The following is a 24,009-nucleotide window of genomic DNA, read 5'->3' as shown; positions in this document are numbered from 1 at the left end:
TTCTTCGCTTCATTTCTGACTTTAAACACAGTGCTTGCACTAAATCCCAGAAGATCTGCGACGGTGTTGCATACTCCTTCCACGGTAGCGAGGGGCTCGCGGTGTCGCAACTTGATGTAGCAGTTCAATATCAATTGCCGCACCTCACCGGTGATGATACTGCCGCTCCGGTGCTTCTTGTAGTAACTATCCGGTGTCAGCGGCCGAGAGTCCATCTTTCTAAGCTCTGACGAAGGACCGGGCTCCACATCAAATTTCTCCTGCTTCACCTCAATGGAGGCCATGACTGCGATGATGTGATGACGAAATTGGAAAGTATGAGTAGAGGAACACTGTGACAAAGAACACAAATGATTGGGAATCTACGAAGGTCAATCCACATGGTCGCGAAGGCGATCGAAGCTTGAATGCGGTTCCAAACCAATGAGCAGCGACATCAAATGTGGTCATGCGATTGAAGCGCGACTACATTTCGAAAGGCGAGACACTCGTTTATGAAAATTATGCCTGCAATACATCATCGATGGAAAGATTTGAAAAAGTACAGACAGCGTCTCCAAAATAAAAAAAATATAAAGTGACAGGCTGTTTGCTAAGGCTGGCTGCTTGACATAATGCTATTGCTTTCTCCCGTGGAGGAAAGAAACAAGTCGGCATCTCCCGTTGCGCCTCCAAGGTGGGCTCCAATCAGCTCGCCGGAGTAGACAGGCGGGAGCTTTGAACTTGGATTGCTACGAGCCGTCAGTAGTGTGTGCTGCCGACGTGCATCAAAACAGAGCCTGCGAAACTTCTGTAAGAGTTTTAGTGAAGAAGACGCACTCCTGTGCTTTTCCGTGGCACGTTGAAGACGCTGACTAAAAGACCACGCCATGATTACGTGAGTGTGTCTGTTGCTGACTGACAACTCACACTCACAGACACAAAACACCACTTTCAAGCGTACACACCACGCTCCAAAGTCAGCAGGTCTCGCGAACTGAATTTGCTGTGAGAAAGACACGGGCTGAAAAAACCCACCTCACTCTTCAGAGGCCAAGAGCAGCAGCGTGCTCTTCAGGAGCGTGGTTGCTATGGCAACGTTGACGTTTGGGGTACCAGTCCTAGTGGTCCTTTGCGAAAAACAGCACATGACTTCCACCACGCTTTCCCCAATACGTCCGTGCTGGGGAGGTATTCTGTTGGAGTCATGGTAGGAGTCCACTTAGTGGACTGTCCATTTTGGCCGCTGCTGATTGGCTGGGGCCACTCGTCTACTTCTCACTCGTACAGCTACATCCAATCAGCGGCCGAAATGGACAGTCCACTAGGTGGACTGTCCATTTCGCGGTGACGGTATGCGATGACAGTAACCGACTGTGATTGCATGTCTATGCTGCTTTCTTTCTTTATCTCTACTTTGCTATAACTTTACCTCCCCTCCCCTCTCTCCCCAGCATATATATAGGGTAGCAAACCAGATCTTCCCATCTGGTTAACTTCCCTACCTTTACCCTTTCTTCTGTCTCTCTCGCTCTCTCTCTCTATGGGCAGTTTTTAATTGATGCTGCTCTGCCTGTATCTCTGATCAAGTGTCTCTGATCAAGTGTTGGGACAACACTTGCCTTCAATTGTGTTGTGTGATGTACACTCCCATCCTTTTCTTTCCTTAATGTTTAACACTGTAATGTTAGAGTGCGCTACACTCTAGTAATGTCGTCAAAACTACCTTTTCACTAAATAATATGTTTTAGTCACGGAAGAAGAAGAAAAGTTAGGAGAGCATTACGTCACGCAGCCAGCCTTGACAAGTGAATGCTCCGTGATGTCAGTCCCTTTGCTCAGTTTTGGCCCAATACATGACCGCTTCTGTCAAGATCACAAAGCAAGACTCGAGATTCGTCCAGTCGTTTGGTGCCCGATGGTTTTTAATCGATATTTTAATCGATGGTTTTTAATCGATAAACTATATTGCATTTTGCAGCAGTACATCTATAGCATTACTTTTTCTACATGCCATGGCCTCTGTTGCCAGTAGTGTCATCATGTTTATTTTGGGAGAAATCACTAAAAACTCGTGGGATGCTTTTTCCTGTCTTGTTATTTCTTCACATTGTCTTGCATCTTTTAGACTGTAACAGACTTTGCTGCCTGTTAGTGATTGAAAGTTGCAATGTACTAGGCAGGCAACAATGCCAAGAATTTACACGAATAGCTTTCTTTGGCTCTTATACCCATTCTCGTGGTCAAAAATAGGACTTTCACTGCCAGTACAAATGCACTGATGCAAAAGACGCATGTACTCAAGCGAGAAAGTTGCAGGACATGTTTTTTGCCGAACGCCAACTATTAGAGCCTTTTGAGATGCATGTGCTGTCATTACAGATATGCTGGTTATCAGCTTTTTTTATCTATAGAATTACTTAATGAAACAATAAAGACTACCTAAATATTGTTACTGCAACAAATATGCACCATCAAGTACACCATTCTTTTGATAAAGCAAATAGCTTTCTTAAAGCATTCAGCTAATCGCTTACATTCATAATCATTGTCGATGGCCTCTGCACTACTTTTTACTGATCAATATGTGCGGAGAAATTCATGCTCGTGAAATTCTAGTGAATGCAAAACAATGATAAGTGCAAAATATTCTTTTAATTTTGTTGCAATATGAACCTGGGCTACTGTATTAGGCCGGGTAACTGACATGACTTTAAGACCCGTGCTCTAAATGAATGGGACACTGATACACGTGTTCTCCAGTGTGGTTCTTTTATTTTATGTCATTGTTTTATTGAAATCTTTATACATCTGAGATAGCCCTATGAGACAGGTTTAAGTACACCCCAAAATATCAAGGCTGCAAGCTCGTAAACAAAATTAAGATGCTCTGCATGATGCATCTTCCTAATGAGACTTGCCGATTTTGTGTGTGCCCATGTTTCATACTGCATATCACAATTTAAATGCCAATCACAAGGAAAATGAAGATGTTTTAAAAGAACCCAGTACACAGTGTGCCAATATGAATGGGAACACCGAATTCTCATTCAAAGCCAGTAATTTTCCTTGTGTGTGCTCATGATTAGCAAAAGTTGCACTGAGTGGGATTTTTCAACAGGTAAACAGCATACCAAATACAGTAGTGAGTGAGGTTCTGATTTTCACAGTTTCAAGAATCATTGTTTCAATGCAGATGAAGTGTTCCCTTTCATATTGGCAGAGTGTGCACATTAAAGGCAATGCATACACATTCCTTAAAAATTGCAAAAAACAAATGCTGTGAGAAAAAAAAGAATGACAACACTGCATTACCTACGTAAATCTGCACCGTAGAGCACATTTAAAAAGAAAGTGTGCAGTTGCAAAATCTTGCCTTACATTGCATTTACAGTTCAGCCATTTGGAAGCTGTTTAAATATGTAACCTGAAACAACAACTAGGCAGTATATTGCACACCATTTGGCTGGCTTTGTTCATACATATTGAAATATAAAATAATGCAAGCCTTTGTCAAAAGCAATGAAGCCACTATGGACATCACTACAGTCAACAGTGAGATAGTTGATAGAGCTCCCATTGCGTACACACTGCTTTAAAGTTTGGGAAAGACAGGTGAATCTTCACCTCATCCTCCAGAGCTTCCCATCACTAGCTGTTTCATTGGCACAGCATTATGCAGCTATGATTCAGCAACAATTATACTCACAGTGGCTTCATTTCTTTTGACAAAGACTGTACATCACCACATCAATGCAGGCAGCATATTTGTAGGGGTATTTTATTAGGAGACGGGACAAACTGAACACAAACGCTTAAAAAATCTGGGCCTTAAATTCTGTATGCCAAATATTTTTCTACTTCTAAGGAGAAACACAGGAGTGGAAAGGTGGCAAAAGAAGCCTTGACCTTTTCTCTTAATCTGGCTAAGCAGCCTGTGAGGAAACAAGAAGCGAAGAGTCATCATAGTCACTAGTTGGCTTACAACAGCACCTGAAGTGGCTACATGCCGGGCTGTTACGTGCAGGGCTGTTACATGCCGGGCTGTTACATGCTGGGCTGTTACATGCTGGGCTGTTACATGCCGGCCTGCTACATGCAGGGCTGTTATTCTTGGCAGGTAGCCTACAATTAGCCATACTAACCTAGTATGTCGGCGAAAATTCAACATTTCGAGTTATTCACTATGAAGTTCTTGAACTGAATAGTACTCCGATTTAAAACAAAGGTATTCGATCTGCATTTGAAGTTTCAGATAGATTTGTTTAAAGTCTTAATTGCACATCTCTATGAATCGTTTAATACACATTCAAGCATAAACTCTAAAACAATGTGCTGTACACAATGTCAAAGCAGTCACTACACATACATTTGCCCTAACTAGGTATTTTTGCATGCGTAATAGATCAGAGCACTCTTAAAGTCTTACAGATTGCAACATATTTCTAGAAGGCTAAAATGTAGACAGCTAGTGTTTCTGGATTAAAACACCCTTTTTTTTGGCAATGTTTGTGCAGAGAATACAAACACCTCATATTCACATCTCTTTGCTTCGGCAAACTCCTCTTATCAAAAAACAATAATAAAATTAAAAATAGCCTGCAAATGCCATTAAAATAACAGACTGTGTCAAGCCATCTTCCTTCAAAAAACAAAGACAGCTTCTGAACATAAGGTTCTGAGTGGGCAGTGAAGTCAATTATGTATGTCATATTAAACACTGAGCAACAGCAGCATTCTGAAGGAAGCCGAGACAAAAGCAACGAAGAGGGCCTCCACACAGTGATGATTATGCTTCTATCACCGAGTCCCACCAGGTAGTGACTGGCCCCACTACAACTGAATGATTTGATATGTTAGGTGTAGGAAAAAGGAACACAAAAGTGAGAGAAAGCCAGATGCTATGACGTTGTCTACCATCATGCAATGAGCACTCCTAGCATGGACACACTACATTGGTGGAAACAGTTTTTGCCATCCAACAATATTGTAACAAGGACACTAGCTAAGAAGCCAAGTTGCTCAATCAAAAACAAACTTGTCACTTGAACTGTATAACTCCCTATCAGCACTGAAACCTAAGGCCATCATAAGACTGCAAGAGTCATTGCACCAACAGCTTTCTGCTGTTAGTGCAGAAACAACCAATCAACAGCTAGCTTCACCTGGCTAGCTCAACCAACAGTTGAGCTAGCCAGGTGAAGAGTGGGAAACTGAATCAATCAGGAGATTGAAACAGCAGAAGCTGGAGAATAATATGTTTGCTAAAGGAGTTATGTGGGAACAGAAAGAGAAAAGATGAAAGAGAAAGGCCTGTGATGGCAATTATTTGAATATATGTGAGTATAGCTCATTTGCTTATAAGGCACATAAGTGGGTAGACCCATGAACACAAGGTGAGCTTCTAGGGAAAGTGGTTGCAAGTGATGCGATATGAGAAATCTTATGTGCAATTGTAGAACACAATCTGCAAAGTCAAGTGAGCAATGCGAGACAAGGCCAACATTCCACATTGAAAGCCAAGCAAGACAGAGGATCACAGCAAGACGTAGACTTGAAGTGAACAGTGGTCGAACAAGGGCAGTCGTTGGAGCCATTGCTTGCACAAGGGGACCTGTCGAAGACAAGACAAGCCCCAACAAAGACAAGACAAGCCTTCAAAAACGCTGGCTCCAGTGACAGCCCTTGTTTGAACATCACTGATCATTCCACGGTGAAGTATCACAGAGGAGATGCACTGTGAAAACAGCTCCCAATTGATGCCCCTTCTGCAACAAAACTTAGCCTCAGGCTTGTTTATGCCATACAGCTGCGGTTGCTCAAGCGCTACACTCTTCAATGTTCCTGCACTTAATGCCCAGCCACATACTCCCTAAAGAGAAGGCAGTCCTGCCCATGGTATGTTTCAGTTTTCGTAACATTCCTTGGCAATTCCATCAGCAAGGAGCTGCTTTAGAAACACCCTTGTACTCCTTTTAGCACTGAGTTTCACATCACATTAACAGAGGTGAATACAGCGCTACAATACTTAAACAACTGCAGGAGCCATGGGTAATATTAAAAAATTTGAATTGTTTGGGATGGATTCATATAAAAAAAAAGCACACCACAGTTTTTGTTATCATTCATTGCAGTTCCTTTGTTTGTTAGGCTGTAATGGGGCAAAGCATTGAATAAATGTGACACTATCTCAAGTGCCATTGCTAGTACAGAAGGTGGTATGCCCTGGGCTGTGCTGATGATAGTGATAAGAAGGCTTCCGACAGCAAGAGTGAGTGATGCATGGTTCGCTGTAGCTCGGATGCAATAAATTTTTTTTAAATGTAAAGACGTTACTCTCTCTTTTACGATGCAAATAAGGTTAGTGCACGATAGAGAGTGTTGCACTTATAACTTCGTGCGATGCGAAAATCTGGGTATGTCACATTTGAGGGCAGTGCACTTTCTCATAACTGGATGTGAAAAGCTAGCGTGCATCACAATCGAGGGTACAATAGAATCGAGTAAATATTGAAATTGCTGAAGGTGTTCAATAATGAAAAATTACAACTCACTCGCCACTGAGAGGCATTAGTGATGCACAGTATGCGTCACGCGATCCTCGAGGTCCGGTATGGGAAAGCGCAGGGAAGGAATTTTTCTTGCAGAGGCTAGACGGGACGAGTGGTGAGGGTGTCTTGCTATGTAGTGGAGTTTGCCTCCTGAACTCATGGGTTCGTGGCACTGAAATATTTCTATCTCGGCTATTAATGAGCTGATTCGAATTTTTTTTTCCGCAGAACACTCCTCCCTAGAGGACATGTAACAACTTTCAGTGTATAACCAAAATTTGCTACGGGGCCTGGTGAGGGGCCCTTTAAGGGTGCCGTGCTGTCTTATGTCAAGGTGGTGTGTCACATTAAGGAACACTTGAGAGCAAGAGTGGGGCAAGTCCCCTTCCTCTAGCACTCTTTTCGTGAATACTCTCAACATCAACACAGCAGTAAGACAAGACAGCATGCATACTACTGAGCACATCGGTGATGACATCTGAGGAGCATATTGGAGGACAATGGCAATCGCTGTTGACATACCAGCGATGTGCTGCACCCGAACGAATGCAAGTTCCACAGTAAGTCTCCAAGTGCAGCATACATACACGTACAGCAAGTGTCTTTCCCAAGTGCGGGGATCATCCTAAGGAGGCTTCCAAAATGCCACCTTGAGAATGTATTGGTGTTAAAAGTAGCATTTCACTGTTTTCTTTTTCTCCCCTTGAGTTAGTTCATGGCTGTTGGCAGGAAGCATAGCAATGCATTGTCTATATCACTGTAGTTGCAAGTCACAGCAACTGAACTTGGGCTGTGACAATAACAGTGCTTATTTCTGTGCCCCAGGTTAAAAGATAAATAGAAATGGCAACACAACTTTGAGTATATGCATGTCAAAATCTTGCTTTTCTGGAAGGTAAAAGCATTGTTCCCTCACAACAGAAAAAGGAGACCAGCAACAATAATATTGCACAGAATACTGTAAGAGGCCAGCTGTGGCCGTGTGGTCCTTGTGGCATGCCACCAAGCGTTGTCCAGGAAGAAGCAACGTTGGTCAGCTGTTATCTGGGGCATCCACGTCCAGGCTCTTGACTGAACGCAAGCTCTCAGAATCGGCTGAAAGAACAATGAAACAATGATGGGCAGGAATCACATGAGCAATGCAATGAAGCGACACAGTTGGCAGTGCACTGGATCGTGCTACAACGTCATGCAAATGTTAATACAAGTGGAATGCATCTGAAGTTAGGTGATAACCTTCGACAATGTGCCACCATTTTCAGCAGTCAAATATTGCAAAACCATCAGGAACACCTCGTGTGCCCTAATGACTTAAGGCTTTAAGCTAAACTCCACAAACACCTAACACCATTTCACATCAAGAAAAAATTGAACAACTAATTCAATAAGTTGCTTCACTTTTATTTCTAGCCATGAATAGTACATTCGTACAGAAAAAAAGACATATGAGTAAAAAATTAGTTAGTATAGTGTATAACATTTTAGTAATAGGTTTTCTGACCTATCCACATCTGAAAAGTCGCTCCAGCATAGCAAAAATGCTACAGTGGGCTTTTTATTGATTTCCTGTGCTTAAAATCAGGTTTTTTGAAGTACCAAACCTGGCGTATCAAAATTTATATGTTGGGCTTTGTGAAGGTAAGAATAGTGCAAAAACGACACGGATGAGAAGGACAGGTCAGGTGCTAACACAAATTTTTAAGTTTGGTTGACGGACATATGAAAATCTTTTTTGAGCTGTTCTTTACCATAAATCATCAACCAACTGGCACTGTAGCATGTGTTGTACTGGAGACTTCCTGGACACAATGGACAGCCATTATATATGCATCTGGAACATATGCTGGCTAAATATCCCAGCACCTTCTAAACTACAGAGCTTGTCCATGTGGCAATTCTATTCGAATGCTACTCCTCTTTATGCTTTGCCAGTGGCCAGAGCAGAACTCCACCCCCATTATCACCAAGATCGGCCAGACATGAGCAGTGGACAATAAGGAGGAAAAAGAACCAACTGAACAGAACACTTACATTATACCAGTCCTGGTTTCCTTAACCAGGGAAGAATAGTGAATGTAGACAGATGGAATACATTGCAGGTTCAATGTCTAGGTTAGCTTTCAAGCCTAGTTTAATTTTGTCTTCCCACAGAATGCCGCTGCTTTATTTTGCTTTGTTTGTGATACTTGCAGGGCAAACACATGTTACAGAGGGGAGTTATCATGTACAAAAAGAATGTTAAGAATAAAGCACAACACTGTCCCTAATAAACCAGTGTTTGTCAGGAGTACATACAGCGAACAAAACTGTACTTGTGCAACACAAAATTTAACAAAATATGAACTAATGTGACCTGAAACTTGTTATGATCTATGATCTTGGATTGTTGCTGTCATTTCAAAAAGGCAATTTTAATGCTTAAATGCGTGCACTATGTACAATTGCAGGACTTAATTGGTTGTGCACATCGAAATGCAAGCATTACAATCATGGTTCAAATGACATAAAATATATGGTTGTAAAGACTGCTTGATTGCGCAGGTAAAGGAAAACAGCATTATATATTCTGGAAAAAGGCTCTGATGCATCATTTCACATTGAGAAGCGAGGGGATTTCAAATATTAACATTATGAATTATCCTTTAGAAATGGCACTTTTATGTGTTCTCTATTATCCTAAGCTATCCGGGGAAAAAATAGAAAAGGGAGAATTGCGGCACTCACCTTCAGCTCTGTGACGAAGATTCTTGGACTGGAAGAGGCGCTCCAGCTCGCTCTGCTCTTCCCGGCTACTGGAAGAGCTGCTAGCCAGGGAGTCCAGCGAGTCGCACAGACGCACCCCTCGGGAGTTCTTCCGACCCTTAATCTCACCCTGCATGGTGGGTATGCGCGACTCAAATACAGATCTTCCACACCGCTTAGTCTCATGCTTCAGTGCACCTTGGAAAATTTCAACATTATCTTTGCGCAATAAAATTGACTGAACCTTCACCAACAGTTTCAAACACTCCTTATTGGTAGGCGGCCAGTGGGTGCTCAGATGGAGGGTGGGGAGGTTGCGCTGTCATCCACTAGTGCTGTGCTTTCCTGTGTGCTTGCAGCTCTGTATTTATCTTAGCTGCAATGCCCTCACCACAGCCTCTAGTCGGCAACTGCAGCAGGCAGCCTGCCAACAGGTAGCCTTCGTGCTAGAGCATCACTCACAGCCCTATCGTGTACACTAGTATTGTTATTGTGCATCCACGCTTCACTGCCGAATATATATGACAGTGACATGCAGTTGCCATGCTGCATAATGCACAGCATATTATAAAATTAAAAGAAAGACAACAAAAGCCCAACACCAAGACGTCGCAAAGATGCAAGCTGTGAAAACGTGCACTGACGCACCCTCTCGCCAAAACAGGTTTCCACAGGAGAGTGCGGGGCTGTATGTTTCTGAAAAGGTCCATTCATACATTAGGAATACCTTTTTCAAGTTAATGATAAGAAACTTGAAGCTTTCCTCGGTCATCCTTTTTGCAAGGAATCGTGACACATTTTAATAGTTCCTGGGATGCTCATGCTAAGCATTTTTATTATTATAAACCCTGATGAATTGGCTATTACAAGCAACTCCCATTCAGGTTATTGCGAAGGGGCATTGAAAATCTGCTTGTCTCATGCAAATGTTTTGTTCAATAGCGGCACATTGTTATGCCATTATCATCAGCAGCAGCCTTTCTCTTTGTCTCCTGCAGCATGAAGGTCTCTCCCAGTTATCTCCAATTACCCTGTCTCATGCTAGCCGATTATACCATAAATTTCCTAATTTCAATCCCCACCTAATTTTCTGTTGTCCTTGACTGCGCTTCTCTTCCCTTGGCACCCATTCTATAACTTTGATGAACCCTTCATTAACTGCCCAGCTTCATATTTTGAGCGCAGCTCTTAGGCGGCCATTCCTGGGTGGAGTGTCGGTGTCCCTCGGCGTAGCCACACAAACACACTCGTGCCAGTGCTCAAGCAATCGTCATCTTCTTCCACAGCTGTCTCCAATGCTGCTCATCATGCCAGCGTTCGCATACTGCCCCTCCCTCTGCAAAGGTGCTGAAAGCACTGGCCCACTGCCAGTTGGTGTGGTGATTTGGTCTCAAATCCTTTGCCTCAATATATCGCAAAATGAAAATACGTATACAGCTGCAGTCAAATTTCGCATTAGAGAGTATCGTAATTGTTGGACATTTTTTTTCCCTCTTTATGTAAACTAGAATATCAGCTACCCCCATTTGCTCTCTTGTCTATACCACTTTCGCCCTGTCTACTAAATTCCAGGCACTGCTATGTGCAGAAAATTAAACAAACATGCCTGGACTGTACAGTTTATAAGTTTGACGTAATAGTTCTGCGGAAACCGCAAGGTGGAGAGAAGTAATAATTAAAGGGAAAATGAGACATCCACCCAAACGTAGCTAAGTGCTACAAAGAAAACCCATACGGGTTCCTCGAAAGAAAAGCTTCGCAGTTGAAGAAAAAGTCAAACTCTTGCCTTTACTTCTGAATTGTTGATAAATTCGACTTCGCCTGCCATCTGCTAGCCCCTTTTGTTAGCTCAGATAGTAGAGTGGCTGCCCCGGAAAGGCGGTGGTCCCGGGTTCGAGTCCCAGACCAGGATGAATTTTTCTTCAACTGCGAAGCTGTTCTTTCGAGGAACCCATATGGGTTTCCTTTGTAGCACTTAGCTACATTTGGGTGGATGTCTCATTTTCCCTTAATTAGCTTATAAGTTATCGGGAACATATGACTCGACAGACACAGCATGCCTTAAAGGACAACTGCTGTACTGCAGCTATTACGGTTTGTCGGTACGACATTACAGAATATCAGAACACAGGGACGCTAGGACAGACATATGAAAAACATGACCCACAAGCACCGTCCTTTAACTGTCAGTCTTTCACCAAAAAAAAAAGGCGACAGCATGTAGTCTGTTTAGAAAGAGAATGCCTACACAAACTTGCCTAAGCTGTACAGCTGTACTTAGAGTACTATAGCCCATGCCTTTCAAAGCTACGAAATCTGTCACTTCGAACACTAGTTCAAAGTTTGGCAAATGAACCCTTTCAATGTCAGGTTCTTTTTGTAGGTGATGCACAACCAGTTTTTTTTTTTTCTTGGATATTGTAAAACAAACACAATTTATTTTTGGTTATGCAGGAGAGATAAAAATACCACTGATAATGGCAAAGGCCCTCTTGATTTGGTCCCCACATTCCTATTCATTATCTCCCACCTATTCTTGTTTTGACGCATACACTTCCACGATGGTGCCGCCATGTCAGGGTCAAAATTTGAGGCGGTCGAAGTTGTCTCTTCCTCAGATGACAAGCTGTAATTTCCTGAGTCCAAGCTTGGCTCGCATTTAGAGTCGAAAGAGCCGCCACTCCAATCTACAGTTGATGGTCCCGAATGAGCAGCTGTCTCAAAGCAATCATAGGGCCACACTCAAGAGAGGAGCACTTTCATTTATTGGAACTCAACCAACCAAAGCAAAGAGATCAACAAATGAAACAGAGAGCAAGAGGAAAGAGATATGACAGAGGGAAAAGCAATCCTGGAGAAAGCACACTGATGAAACGAGCACCCTCGTTGCTGGAAAGGAAGCATGCCGTAGCAAAGACAAAGCAAGACAAAGAAAAAACAGCCTTGTATAAACCTACGACAGATGGTTGAAACATGCAAGAGTGGTGGCCTTTGCTCTGTGATGTGAATATTTGAATGGAAAATCACTGCTATCTGTGGATGCGTGCACCCCGCGAAGCACGACCTTGCCTATGAAGGGGCACGTTCCACAGCGTGCTAACACAAACTGAAAATATGCTTCTATAAATATACGACACATGGAGGAACTACCGTGGACCTCACCAGCTTCGTGTTACTGGGTACATCTGAGTGGAGAAAGTGGAGAACATACACTTACATCAGTGACATGGTGGGACAGAAAGCATAACTGTACCAGTACATCAGTGACACTGAAAGGGTTAAACATTCATGGCATCTTCGGCTGGTCGTTCCAAAGTGCTCTAGACTGCTCTAACAGGCAGCGTTGTCTTCTACTGGTTGAAAGAAAGCACACACTTTGCATTTGACTATTCTTTTTTTCGATTACACTCCTCCCTCGTCAAGCATTCTCAGCTATTGAGCCATACCGCTGAAGCAATTGTCGAGATTGAGAGCATTTCCTGCCACGTCGTCACAACACAGCATTGCTGCAGTTGGCGATGGTTCCCCGTAAACATGACAGTGATGTAGGCCACTGCATGCTGGCATCTCAGCAAACACTCGCCTCACCGGCGCATCCACCGTCTTTCTTAAGGGGTGCTGGGAGCTTGGGATAGGCGAAGTCACACATTTGCTGTAATCACATGGTTTTGCCTCTGGCATTTTCTTCTCCAAGAGCAAATCATAATTTCTGATTGCCTGCTTGTCCTCTTTCTCTAAATTTGAGGAATGGTGGATCCACCCAACTCTGTGATGGAGGATGCTGGCGACCAGTTGAAGATATCATTAACAAAAAGAGAACATACCAAAAGTAGTTGTTTCGAGGCAAATATGAGTCCATTATCAGACTGTTTCATGTCTACTGTAGTATAAAGGTCCTTGCCCAGCGATCTTCAATTAACCCTTCCTTGAGTCATGTAACTTCATACTATGCCTTCAAACTCCCTAACCTCATCGTACCCCCTAATTCTCTGTTTTGCCTCCGACTACATTTCTCTTCGTTCCATGTTCGTTCCATGTGCATTACATGACCTGCTCAACTCCACTTGTGCCTGGGTTCCTGTATTCACAGGGACAAGCTTGACATCTTAATTTCAGGGTCCACACAGGTTCTTTATACAGTAGCTTGTGTTCTTGTCGGTTTATTCTTTCTCTTTTTGGCAAGTGCTTGATTTAGTTTGGCATGTATCCCTCTCACTAGACAGGTTAAACACTATTACACTTAAAAGTCTGACACAGAATGGTCACATTAACTGCTCGGAATTGTGAGAAACAAGACATACAATGTTCTGAGAGCTGAGGGTGTAGACAGATTTGCCAAGGCATACAGCTGTGAAATCTCCCATGAAGTGGTAACGAGGCATGGCCGCCAATGCAGGAAAAAAAAGACAGTTCTTGTTGCAGATGGATCCACAGCTACTTTGTGACTGTTACTGTGAGCTTGATATCCGATGTCCTGACGCTCACACGACATATTTTACACAGCTGTAGAATCACGCAAATGACCGAAGCTATCTCAAATGAAACTTTACAGGCAGAATTTTTTGTACATTCCTGCAATAGCAAGTTATACTCGGTGCTTGTACTGGATAGTCTCATTTTGCCTGAAGCCTCTTGTGCATTCATGTCTATTCATGCAAAGAAGAAGAAGATGAAGCGAAAAAAAGAAAGACACAAGAGCTGGCATCCAAATCTTGGAGGCAACAGCCTTCGCTCGTCAAGTGCATGCTAGATGTGCCACAATACTGTGTTGGAGCAAGCACTGCAGAGCCTTTACCAAGGCACACAGCATCCTTACCTTGTTATCAACTGGCACCTAAAACAGTGATTGAAGAGCAACAGCATATGTACCAGCTGCACTATGTGCAAGAGTGACCTGAACTTGCTATCACAATCCTTTTAGTAATAGTTCAGGCAACTGAAGTTTGTTTGTTCTTGGTAACTGAAAGGACTTTTTTTTCTTCGATGTGCTGCCACATTACACATGACAGTTAGCCTGCTTACTTCTTTTTTATGAACAGAACTATGTGATGAATTAAAGATCTATGCAGGCCAGAACTACAGGAGAAAGAGAAAAGTTGAAACTGCTATTTATTTCTTGGGACAAGCTTGTTTCTTTGTTAGTCTGTACACATCATCACCTTAGCAGACTAGTCAGTGCCCAACAAATGAACAGGCTACCCCAAATAACTCATTCTCTGGCACATTCGTCGATACTTGGCAAATTCATTGTAATGCAAACAAAATACACATAAAGAAAAGAGGGACAGATACCATGAGCACTTCTGTGTAGCACCCATAGTCTGTTATCTTTTTTTATATGGTTGTGTGTTTTCTTTCTTTTCTTTTTTTTCCCCCTACAATGGCTTCACTAAGGCTCATCCACTTACACTGCTTTGACTAAGTACGCTTCTCAGGAAAACACTCCACGGTGATGGAAATCAGAAGTTCGGAACACAAGCCCTGGTTGTTGCTCTGAACAACATTCACAAAACTGTCACAGTGCACCAATCGCAGTGCAATATGTGAGCTGTAACCATGAGACTCCAAGACTACACGCAGTTTATCTTGCAACACTGAGCTGCCTCCTTGCTTCAGGAATATGCACCTGCCTCACGAAAACATGCTCAGCAGCATAATCCACACCAATATGATCGAGCAGTGCCGCTCACCAGTATGCTGAGAACTTCATTGACGGCTGGCTCCGAAGAGGACCTCTCCTCCAGCTCCTGATTGGTGAGCAACAATGTCAGTGTGAACAGTATGCAATAAAGATGGCAAAATTGACTATGTGACATGGAACAAGTTTTCTCGTGGACGTCAAGATAGATATGTAGCACCAAATGCTCAGACAAAGAAAGCACAAAGTACTGAAATAGTGCATTATCCAAAACAAATGCACTAACATGCTTATATCAGTGTCAGTTATTGCAATGCACATCCTAAACAAAAATAAATAAAGAACAGCAAATCCTGCTTGATTAGTTCTCTTGCCACTGTTTAAATGTTGCAATAGGAAGAATGCCACCATTAAGGATCTTCAACATGACAGTTAATTAGCTCAGCTTTTCAGGTAGTTACAAAACTGCCATCAAGTCTCTAAACCTTTAGAAATCTTTCCATGCCATGTGCAAAAAAGATTTGCATGTCACATATTAATCAAAGCAACAAGGACTGCAGGCACAGAGCTGTATGTGCGCACACACTCTTCAAGGATAATGACTCAGTCACAACCATTAAACAAACAAATAAACTTATAGGCTACAAACAACAGCACAGGTGATAAGAAACGCATTTTGGTAACTGACAAAAGAGACTTCCTTTCACAATTGCTTGTTCACAGCTGTATTTCAGAAAACACAGATCAGTGAACTACACTCAAATAAATGTGAATAAAAATCAAAGGCTGGCACAGGTAAGCATCCTGTTTACTTGACTGATGCAAGGCAGTAAAATAAAGAGAAATGTTTGACTGAGAATGAAATTTCAAAAGCACAGGACGTAAAAGTACGACAAGCTTAAGAGAAGGGTACTTCAGACAATTTTGGTGGCCACAGTCACAGCTATTATGATTACATATTTCAATATTATCGCAAGCTTATTTGTTTATAATAACAGCCATTTCACTGTAAAGTTTTGTTTACACCCACCTATAAAACTGGATTTGTGACATAAATGAGCCATCATGCCATCATTGGTGGTTTCGTACTATCATCATCACAGTGCCATTGTCATAAAAAATTCGGTGGCTATTTAGCTGTACAGGCGAGAGGAATGCATTAGAATTCTGTCCCACTTCTTTGAGGTTCTGGATCCATAATTTAAACAAATTTCACAACATTGCAAAGTGTTGTTCGGGAGCTAAATCAACGCACATTCTGCCTCTTCAAGGAGTGAAGTGCAACTGACGGTGGTCCGTAGCAGACGACTGTCAGTTATACGACATAGTATATACCTCTACCATGTGACCGGCTTCCCACAGTTCACATACACTTTTTTCCATTTGGACACTTCTAATGCTAATGCATTAATGATGTCATGGTGCAGTCAATCGTAGTGCTGCAGTATCATCATCATTGTGCAATTTTCATAAAGATGTTATGGTGCTACATTGTTCCTGTGATGTCATTGTTTTTGTTGTCATTATCATTAGCCTTCTCAGTTTACATCAGTGAACCAGCAATCAATGTATCAGGAGGCCACTTAGGGCTTTCCATGGGACACAGTGTTTTACAAAAACTTGCCTGTTTCTTAGAGTTTCTCGGAGGATCATGCCTGAATGCTGACAACTTGTCCTTCAACGCAAGAACTGCCTAAAAAAAAGTGCGTAGCATACACTAGGAACTGAGGAAAGCGTGTGAAATGCTAGTGCGCATAACTGCCAAGAATGCTTTATTTCACATTTTCAAGATAATATGCCTGCTGGTATGCATGCAAGAGCGCAGCTTTGAAGTGGCTTTGAAGGGGAGCAGTCAGCATAGCGACAGCAGCACATGTCCCACCCTCTTTCTGCCTGCTAAAGCATACTTAGCACATGTCTTGTGTAATAGTGCAAGTGGCTATTTAATGCTCAGAAATGACCCACCTTGGTTCTGGAACCTCTGTGCAAAATCCTTGACACTATTGAAGTGCCTGCTCGTCCACCTCAAATTATTGCCATCATTACACTTAGGAGAATAGCGAAGTGGGCAAGTTACTGCTGGTTCTTTATCAATAACAATGTGATAAACTGCGATGAAGATAGACACTGAGATGTGCCTCATTCTTGTCGTTCTTGTGTCTATCTCCATCCTAATTCATTGTGATGCTGTTAAGAATAACCCATCATCACCTTTCTCTCTGGAATGGTAAACTGCTTTCATCGCCATTTCTTCCTACATTTGGGAGGTCCAGTTCTTCCTTCTGCCATCGTCACTGATGCGTTCCTGACTGCTTAACGAATCTAGTCAAGTTAACCCACCAGATAACACTTTCTTGTAGTCATCTGGGTAACTCATCCTTCAACGTGCGCCACACTTCCTGCCATATGCAATTTCCTCCATAACACAATTACACTGCTGATCTGATCTGGTTGTTGCTCTGATAGTGTCTCGTTTAAGTTCCCGTACGAGTTCCAACTGATGCACTTTCCGAGTAATTTCAGTTTGTCTCTTTTCCTTCAAGTTCACTTTGTTTTTCATATCATGATCTGACCACTCAACTAAACATGTGCTTCGTATTCCACCATTAATTTATTTCTTACATAACCTTGGAATTTCCTTTCTTTTTATCATTATTTTCTCTCCTCCTACTGCAAGCTTCTTGGTCTATCCACCATGGCGGGTACATGTCGCCAATGTTGGAGGTCAGCAGCAGCAGCCGCAACATTTTTCTCTGTGCATGCCAATACCGTCCTCTGAACGACACTATCCCATATAACAAGGGCTTCAACACATGGAATGTTGAGGCCCCATACTGTGGCACATTTGACCCACACTGAAAAAGAACCAACCTCTTCCTGGGCAGGTCGTGCCGTGGGCCGCAAGTGGACGCCCTTCTTGATCTGCTCAATCATCTCCTCCATCAGCTTCGCCTGCAGCTGATCTTCCTCTGCATGTGGAAATGTGTCCGAGTCTATGTGAGATGCCATTCACATATACTAATAGGTACAGACCTCCTCCTCCTCCTCACCATGGTGTCACAGATATGTAAAGACCCTTTCAACAGGAACTCCATGGGCCTTTGGATAGTGCACTACAGCCGCTGTGACTCCATGTCAGCGCTTGCTCAAAAGCTTTAGGCACAGTGGTAGCATGGGTGCTTCATGTTCATGCTCAACAGCTGTTCACTTGTCCTGATGAAAAGGTCTACAGGTGCGTACTGCCGTATTTAACCTAATCTAAGGCGCACTTTCTTCCGTGAAAATGGGTCTGAAAATTGTCTGCATGATATAATCAGATATGAAACCACAACCGCATTCCCTGCATTGGCAAAAGCCCACAGTCAAAGCAGTCAGACTTAGAGTCATCGCCATCACAAGATGGCGACAGAGCACATTTTCACATAAGTTGTGGGTTCATTTTGTGCTTGACTACAATCTGGAGCAGTACTCTTGGTCAATAACGTTCGGAGATACCATCACTTTTGCGAGACTTTGTGCGACTTGGCACTGGATGTCCCAGCGTATATGGCCACCAGCGTTTCTGGTGCAGACTGTGCAGTGCCAAGCTCGCTATCTACACACAGTGCAAGGGCTTCATACTTCAACAGTTCTAATGCAGAGTCTTGCAAAAGTGACAGCAGCATCTCTAAAAGAGATCACTTGAGAATACTGCCCCTGTGTGCTTGGGATCAGTGGCCAATGAAGTGAAAATGGGGACAACGATGCATCATTTTTATTATGAAAGGTCATAAAAAAAAAATCCTTCTGTGAAGATAAATTCTGCACGTCTCGTTTTTAAAAATTTTATTGTGAACATGGGGGGCATAATAAATTTTTTTTTATAAATCAGTGGCATGTTACATTCAAGTGCACTTTTATTGTCTTTAAACCCGCAAAAATTGGGAGCACGTTAATTCAAGGGGGAGAGGGTTCGAATCAGATGAATTCAGTGTGCTTAACAGAGCTGGCATGTCACCAAACAGGTTCCTACAGGCGCATAAAACCTTCCTAGCCATATTAGATAACTGCAGCTAACAACTATCATGACAGTGGTCAACAAGGCATGCTTCTAGAGCCAACATTTTGACAAGGAGACTTGTCCTCATCCTGTTGTGTAGCTTCAGCAACATCCCTTGCTTTAACCACTATTGACTGCATTGAGCTGCCATCTTCCTGTGATCCTTTGCCTTGCTTGGCTTAAGGCGGGCTTTTCAAAGTTTTATGTGCCGCACACCAGCACTGTCATTGTGTCCTTGGTTAGGATCATGAGGGATCTCTATGGTGCAAGGGCTTCTTAAACTGTGAGAAGTGTCTCAACAGACTAGAACAGTTGTTACTTCACACATTATTAAATTGTAATGGCCCACAACTGACCTAAACTGGCAGATTAACGCTATGTAAGTCACACATTTACACTCACAGTAATGACAGCACAAGATAAACAAGGGCACTCAAGGAAATGGGACTGAATTTAAGTGTCCCATGTCCTGGAATGTCCCACAAATTGTATTTGTTTGGTTGTGCTGTTATTACAATGAGCAATTGCCAGACAGCCAGACTATCCATTCTTTCAACATAATTACACCACTGGGCTTTTACACCTTTAAACAAACGTACACCCTTTGAGGTGTGTATTTGCCACACAACAATAATCACCAACCGCCATGCTTGCGTTTCCTTTCTTGAAAACGCTGCACTCACCACTTTACTTGCCGAGAATGCTCTGTCATGCTGATAATGCACATCCGTTTCGTGATTTGGAAGTACCGAGCTCACAGCATTAAAGGAAGGAAATGCTGACAAGACAGATGAATTTTTATAGCACTGTTCCTGTTGGAAATTTGTACTTTTTATACCTTTACTGTTTAATATGCCCCCCTTACTTTATGCCCTGCCATAGGGCCTGTAAGGTTCTTTTGAATAAATAAATAAATAAATAAATAAATAAATAAATAAATAAATAAATAAATAAATAGATTATTCTTGTGTGGCAAGATACAACCCAAAGGGCGTAATTCTGTTTAAGGGTGTACAACCTGTCCCTCATCAGAAGCCTCTTGACTAATGAAACCAAGCGAGTGACTCACTTGCTTTTGCAGTGGCTGCAGCTGGTGCAGGTGTCTTTCTGCCGCTGGCAATGAGTGCCATGAGGGACCTGCAGGGCCAAGGAAGAGGCACACATCACCCGGCAGCCATGGGCTAAGTGACAAGCACAGCCACATACGGCATAGTTCATTTTACACTGGTGCCCAGTCTTGACAATGAAATGGGGTGGAGGCACAAGGAGCAGTGCCTGAAGCTTCCCTGCAATTCTCAGCTTGCTCTATGTATTCATGTATCTGACGTGGTTACAAAACATCCCCATTTATCCCCCCCTCCCCATATTATATCCTCCTGACTGTATTGCTAGAGTTAAGGAACCAGTTACCTTAAATTCTGCTGGTATGGCTTTTCTCTGATAATCATTTCCCTCTCCTAGTCAGACTTAAGCATTAGGCGACTGCTGCCCTTTGTGTGAGAGGTTATATACCAAATCTTCGAAGGTGACTTTCTATTAAGTTCAGGAAGCTTGTTGGCACATTCTCCTCTTTAGAATAGTGTTTACCTGAGCTAGTTGGTTGAACATAGCACACTTGGTTTCCAGCAGAACGTACTGACATGGACAGAAAGGCACGATGACATGCACTTGAGCCCGCATGGTCATGTTCGGGGTACTGGGCAGGTTTTACACCCCAAAGTCAAACAGCAGGCTATGAGGGTGACCAAAATGGAGGGTTCCAGGTCAATTGCGGCCACCTGAGGTCGTTCAATGTGCCTGAAGCTAGGTGCACGAGTGTTTCTTTTATGCCTTCTACCTCCATCGAAATGTGGCTGCTACAGCTGGAAATTGAACCTGCTATTTCACACTATCTCGTGCAGGATCGTCAAAACTCACTGATTCAATCACACAGAAGCGATGCTTTCAACATGGTGAGGGCACCACGACACCTGACAGTACATTGGCAACAGATTGACTAATATGCCTGTCTAGCACCACTCTTGGTAACAGACAAGTACTAACAGTGCACAGTTCAAGGTGAATTTTGCATGCATTTGGATCTGCTCCACTCAACATTTCATGCACTAAGTATGCCTGCCAGAGAAGTGAGTGATGTGTAGTCGGCTTGACTGCAAGACAACAAAGAAACCAGGAAAATGCACCGTCACACTCTACTCAATTGGCTCTGTAGAGGAGCAAGGGCAGCATTCTGCATTCCGCTACTGCCATGAGCATTCTGCACACATGCACTAGCATAACTGCTATGGCACGCTCTATGCTTTAGTTTGCCCTGAGCACATACCTTCTATGGGATACATACACACTTTATTAATTGTATTATTTACCTTTAGCACCCCTTGTGAAGCGTCGGGGCAGTAGGAGAGGAGAATAACAAAAGAGGTTGGATGGCAACTCCAGTGCCATATTGAAAAAAATATATAGGAGGCTATGCTTCCCGCATATAGCATCTTTGTGGCAAATATGCTTCAACGTTTTTAAAGAGGCCCCTATGACCAAATTATACCCACAATGTTCTGCATAACACGGCATTCCTTGTGTTATCCTGAGCTGAATGCAAAAAAGAATTAGCAGAATTGATGCAATAAAATGCAAGTTATTCAGCTTATAAATTTAAAATTACAGCAGGTGACATAAAGAAGCTTACCCTATTGCATTTCGCTCACCCAATGAGGACTTAAGCTGCTTCCAATCAAATGCAGCTTACATTCCGCACTATAGAAAGCCTAATTGTTTTGGTTTTCACAGGTCCGAGAAAAACGGCCAAATTAATCGAATGTGAAATCACAGAGGGAATCGAAGAAACAATAAATAAGTGCTTGCCACATCAATCCATCTTCATTTAGTGAATAAATTCGCAACCCTTGCTTCTATTTTGCACAATATCAGCGCACAAGTGACATTTCTCGTAAGGTTGAGACTGATTAGTGTTCGCAGTGCCACAGGCCTCTTGACTTCATTTGCAGTGTGGCCCGTTTGGTCGACCAACGTTTTCATCCAAGTAGACGTGCTTTTCACTACCACGCACACATCCCAATTATTTCTTTACCAATGAGCTGGTAGATGGTCCATCCATCTTGACGTAGCTGCAGTACAGTCAGTCTTCACCCTCAACAGCTTCCGCCGTGTTCCTAACATTGCACAAGCAGTGCACTGAGTCAGAACGGGGCTACTATTAGCCACAATCGCTGCGCACGAAATATCGGTCTCTATTGGCATGATCATGCATCGTGACTGCACAGTTCTGAATTAAAATACATGCAGCCAACATGGTGTGATGTGAGGCAATAAACGCATAGACACACAAATAGACACAAAGCGTTCGGCATTTTTGTCGTTACAGTACAGTTTCTGCTGATGGCTACGACGATGCAGACTTCACTGCTTCGTTTCTATTGGCTCCTAGCACTGCTTTCACTCTTTTGCGTCCCTCACTTGTGGCACTCCACACTCTGGGGGTTGTCCAAATTAATTGCCGTGTGGCCAAACACATCCAAATTAACAAAGGTTTGATGTCATTAAATAATGCATACACATGTGCGAGGCAAAGGACAAGTCCAAATTATCCGGTTTTTCAAATTAACGAGGTTTTAATCAATGAGGTCTCCCCACCACACACCTACCATGCCAGCACTGGATATGGTGGCACCATCTAGTTAAGGCGCCTGTAAACACACCCTCTCACACACAGTAAACATTATAAATACCCGTCGCGTGTTTGTCATACATATACGAAATTAAATTTACACGTCGTTAATGTCTACAGGCTACGTGCAAGTGCCTACTTTTGCATTATATATTCAGTGTAGACTGTTGGACAGCACGCCTAGTGTCAGTTGCAAATAAAATTTATTTGTATACTGTTACATTGCAGTGATGGGGACAAACGCAGTAGAAAAAAAATGTGAATCACAAAACTATTTATTGGGCAAACCTGTGCCTAGAAAAGCAAGTGACACTCAAAGCAAAACGATAGTGGCGAGCACAGTTGGCAATTGTCAAAATCTGATCATTGGGTCAAGCACATCAGTTTTTATACATGAGTTGTCGAAGGTTCCAGCACAATCACTGCTGCCCGAGTTCCTTCCAGAAAGTACTACACTATTTGCTTCACACATAGAGTTAGTTTACACACAGTTTGGTGGCAACAGACAATGAATAGAACTATCGACAATATTCGAGAAACTTCCAATACATGCAGCGTGTCCTGTGCTGAGCAACTACGTTTAACATTTGCTAGCTGGTGAAAAGCAGTCACCAGAGAAAGACAAACAAGTACATGTGTCAGTAGCCCCCCTCTTAAAAAGCATCGTCCCCATGCTGCAAACAAACCGAACAGTTAAAAACAATATGTGTGTCTCCTTTGTTGCTTTAAAAAGCATAAGAACACATTTTTATTTTTAATGTCATCATTGTACATACTATAGCATAAATATTAACAATACAGTATAAACGAGAAGAAATGGGGTTAACCGAGGGGCCCGATTTTATTACTCATATCATAAGAAGCCAACAAACACTGACACCAAGGACAACATCTGGGAAATTACTTGTGCTTAAACAATGAAATAAAGAAACAATAAATTAATGGAAATGAAAGTGGTTCAAAAAACAACCTGCAGCAGGTGGGGAACGATCCCACAACCTTCGCATTTCGCGCGCAATGCTCCACTAATTGAGCTACTGCGTGTCGTTTTCCCATCCACTTTCTTGGGTATTTATGTGCCCTAGTAGAACCCTGGGAGTGTTAGCCAGCGCCACCCACTCACAGACCTTGCCAGCGGATGTGGAACATCCTTTCTGCCGCAGGTGTCACGAGAACGTGATCTTTTGGGGTGAAGGCAACTGGTCAATAAACCCACACATGCTACCTGAAGGCATCAATGTTGCCGGATTCGAGACCCTCGTTATGAAATAAACGAGAAGAAATGGGATTAATCGAGGGGCCCGATTTCATTAGACATATCATAAGAAGCCAACAAACACTGACACCAAGGACAGCATATGGGAAATTACTTGTG

General features: G+C 42.8%; 1 protein-coding gene across 5 annotated transcripts in view; it reads right to left on the bottom strand.

Annotated features, from left to right (window-relative positions):
• Positions 1–2,734: 2,734 nt before the first annotated feature.
• The window catches only part of LOC139054854 (shootin-1), a 71,868-nt gene continuing 50,593 nt past the window's right edge, over positions 2,735–24,009 (bottom strand). For all 5 annotated transcript variants that reach the window (XM_070532516.1, XM_070532517.1, XM_070532518.1 and 2 more), the window contains exons 12-16: positions 20,019–20,086; positions 17,782–17,879; positions 14,963–15,019; positions 9,255–9,402; positions 2,735–7,625 (exon numbers count right to left, since the gene is read on the bottom strand). In XM_070532516.1, coding sequence (XP_070388617.1) covers positions 7,564–7,625; positions 9,255–9,402; positions 14,963–15,019; positions 17,782–17,879; positions 20,019–20,086 — 433 coding nt within the window. In that variant the 3' untranslated portion in view covers positions 2,735–7,563. The remainder of the gene's footprint in view (positions 7,626–9,254; positions 9,403–14,962; positions 15,020–17,781; positions 17,880–20,018; positions 20,087–24,009) is intronic.

Source organism: Dermacentor albipictus, chromosome 1 (genome assembly GCF_038994185.2).
Source record: "Dermacentor albipictus isolate Rhodes 1998 colony chromosome 1, USDA_Dalb.pri_finalv2, whole genome shotgun sequence".
Classification (NCBI taxonomy): Eukaryota; Metazoa; Arthropoda; class Arachnida; order Ixodida; family Ixodidae; genus Dermacentor; species Dermacentor albipictus.
This window is presented reverse-complemented; position numbering and strand designations above follow the sequence as displayed.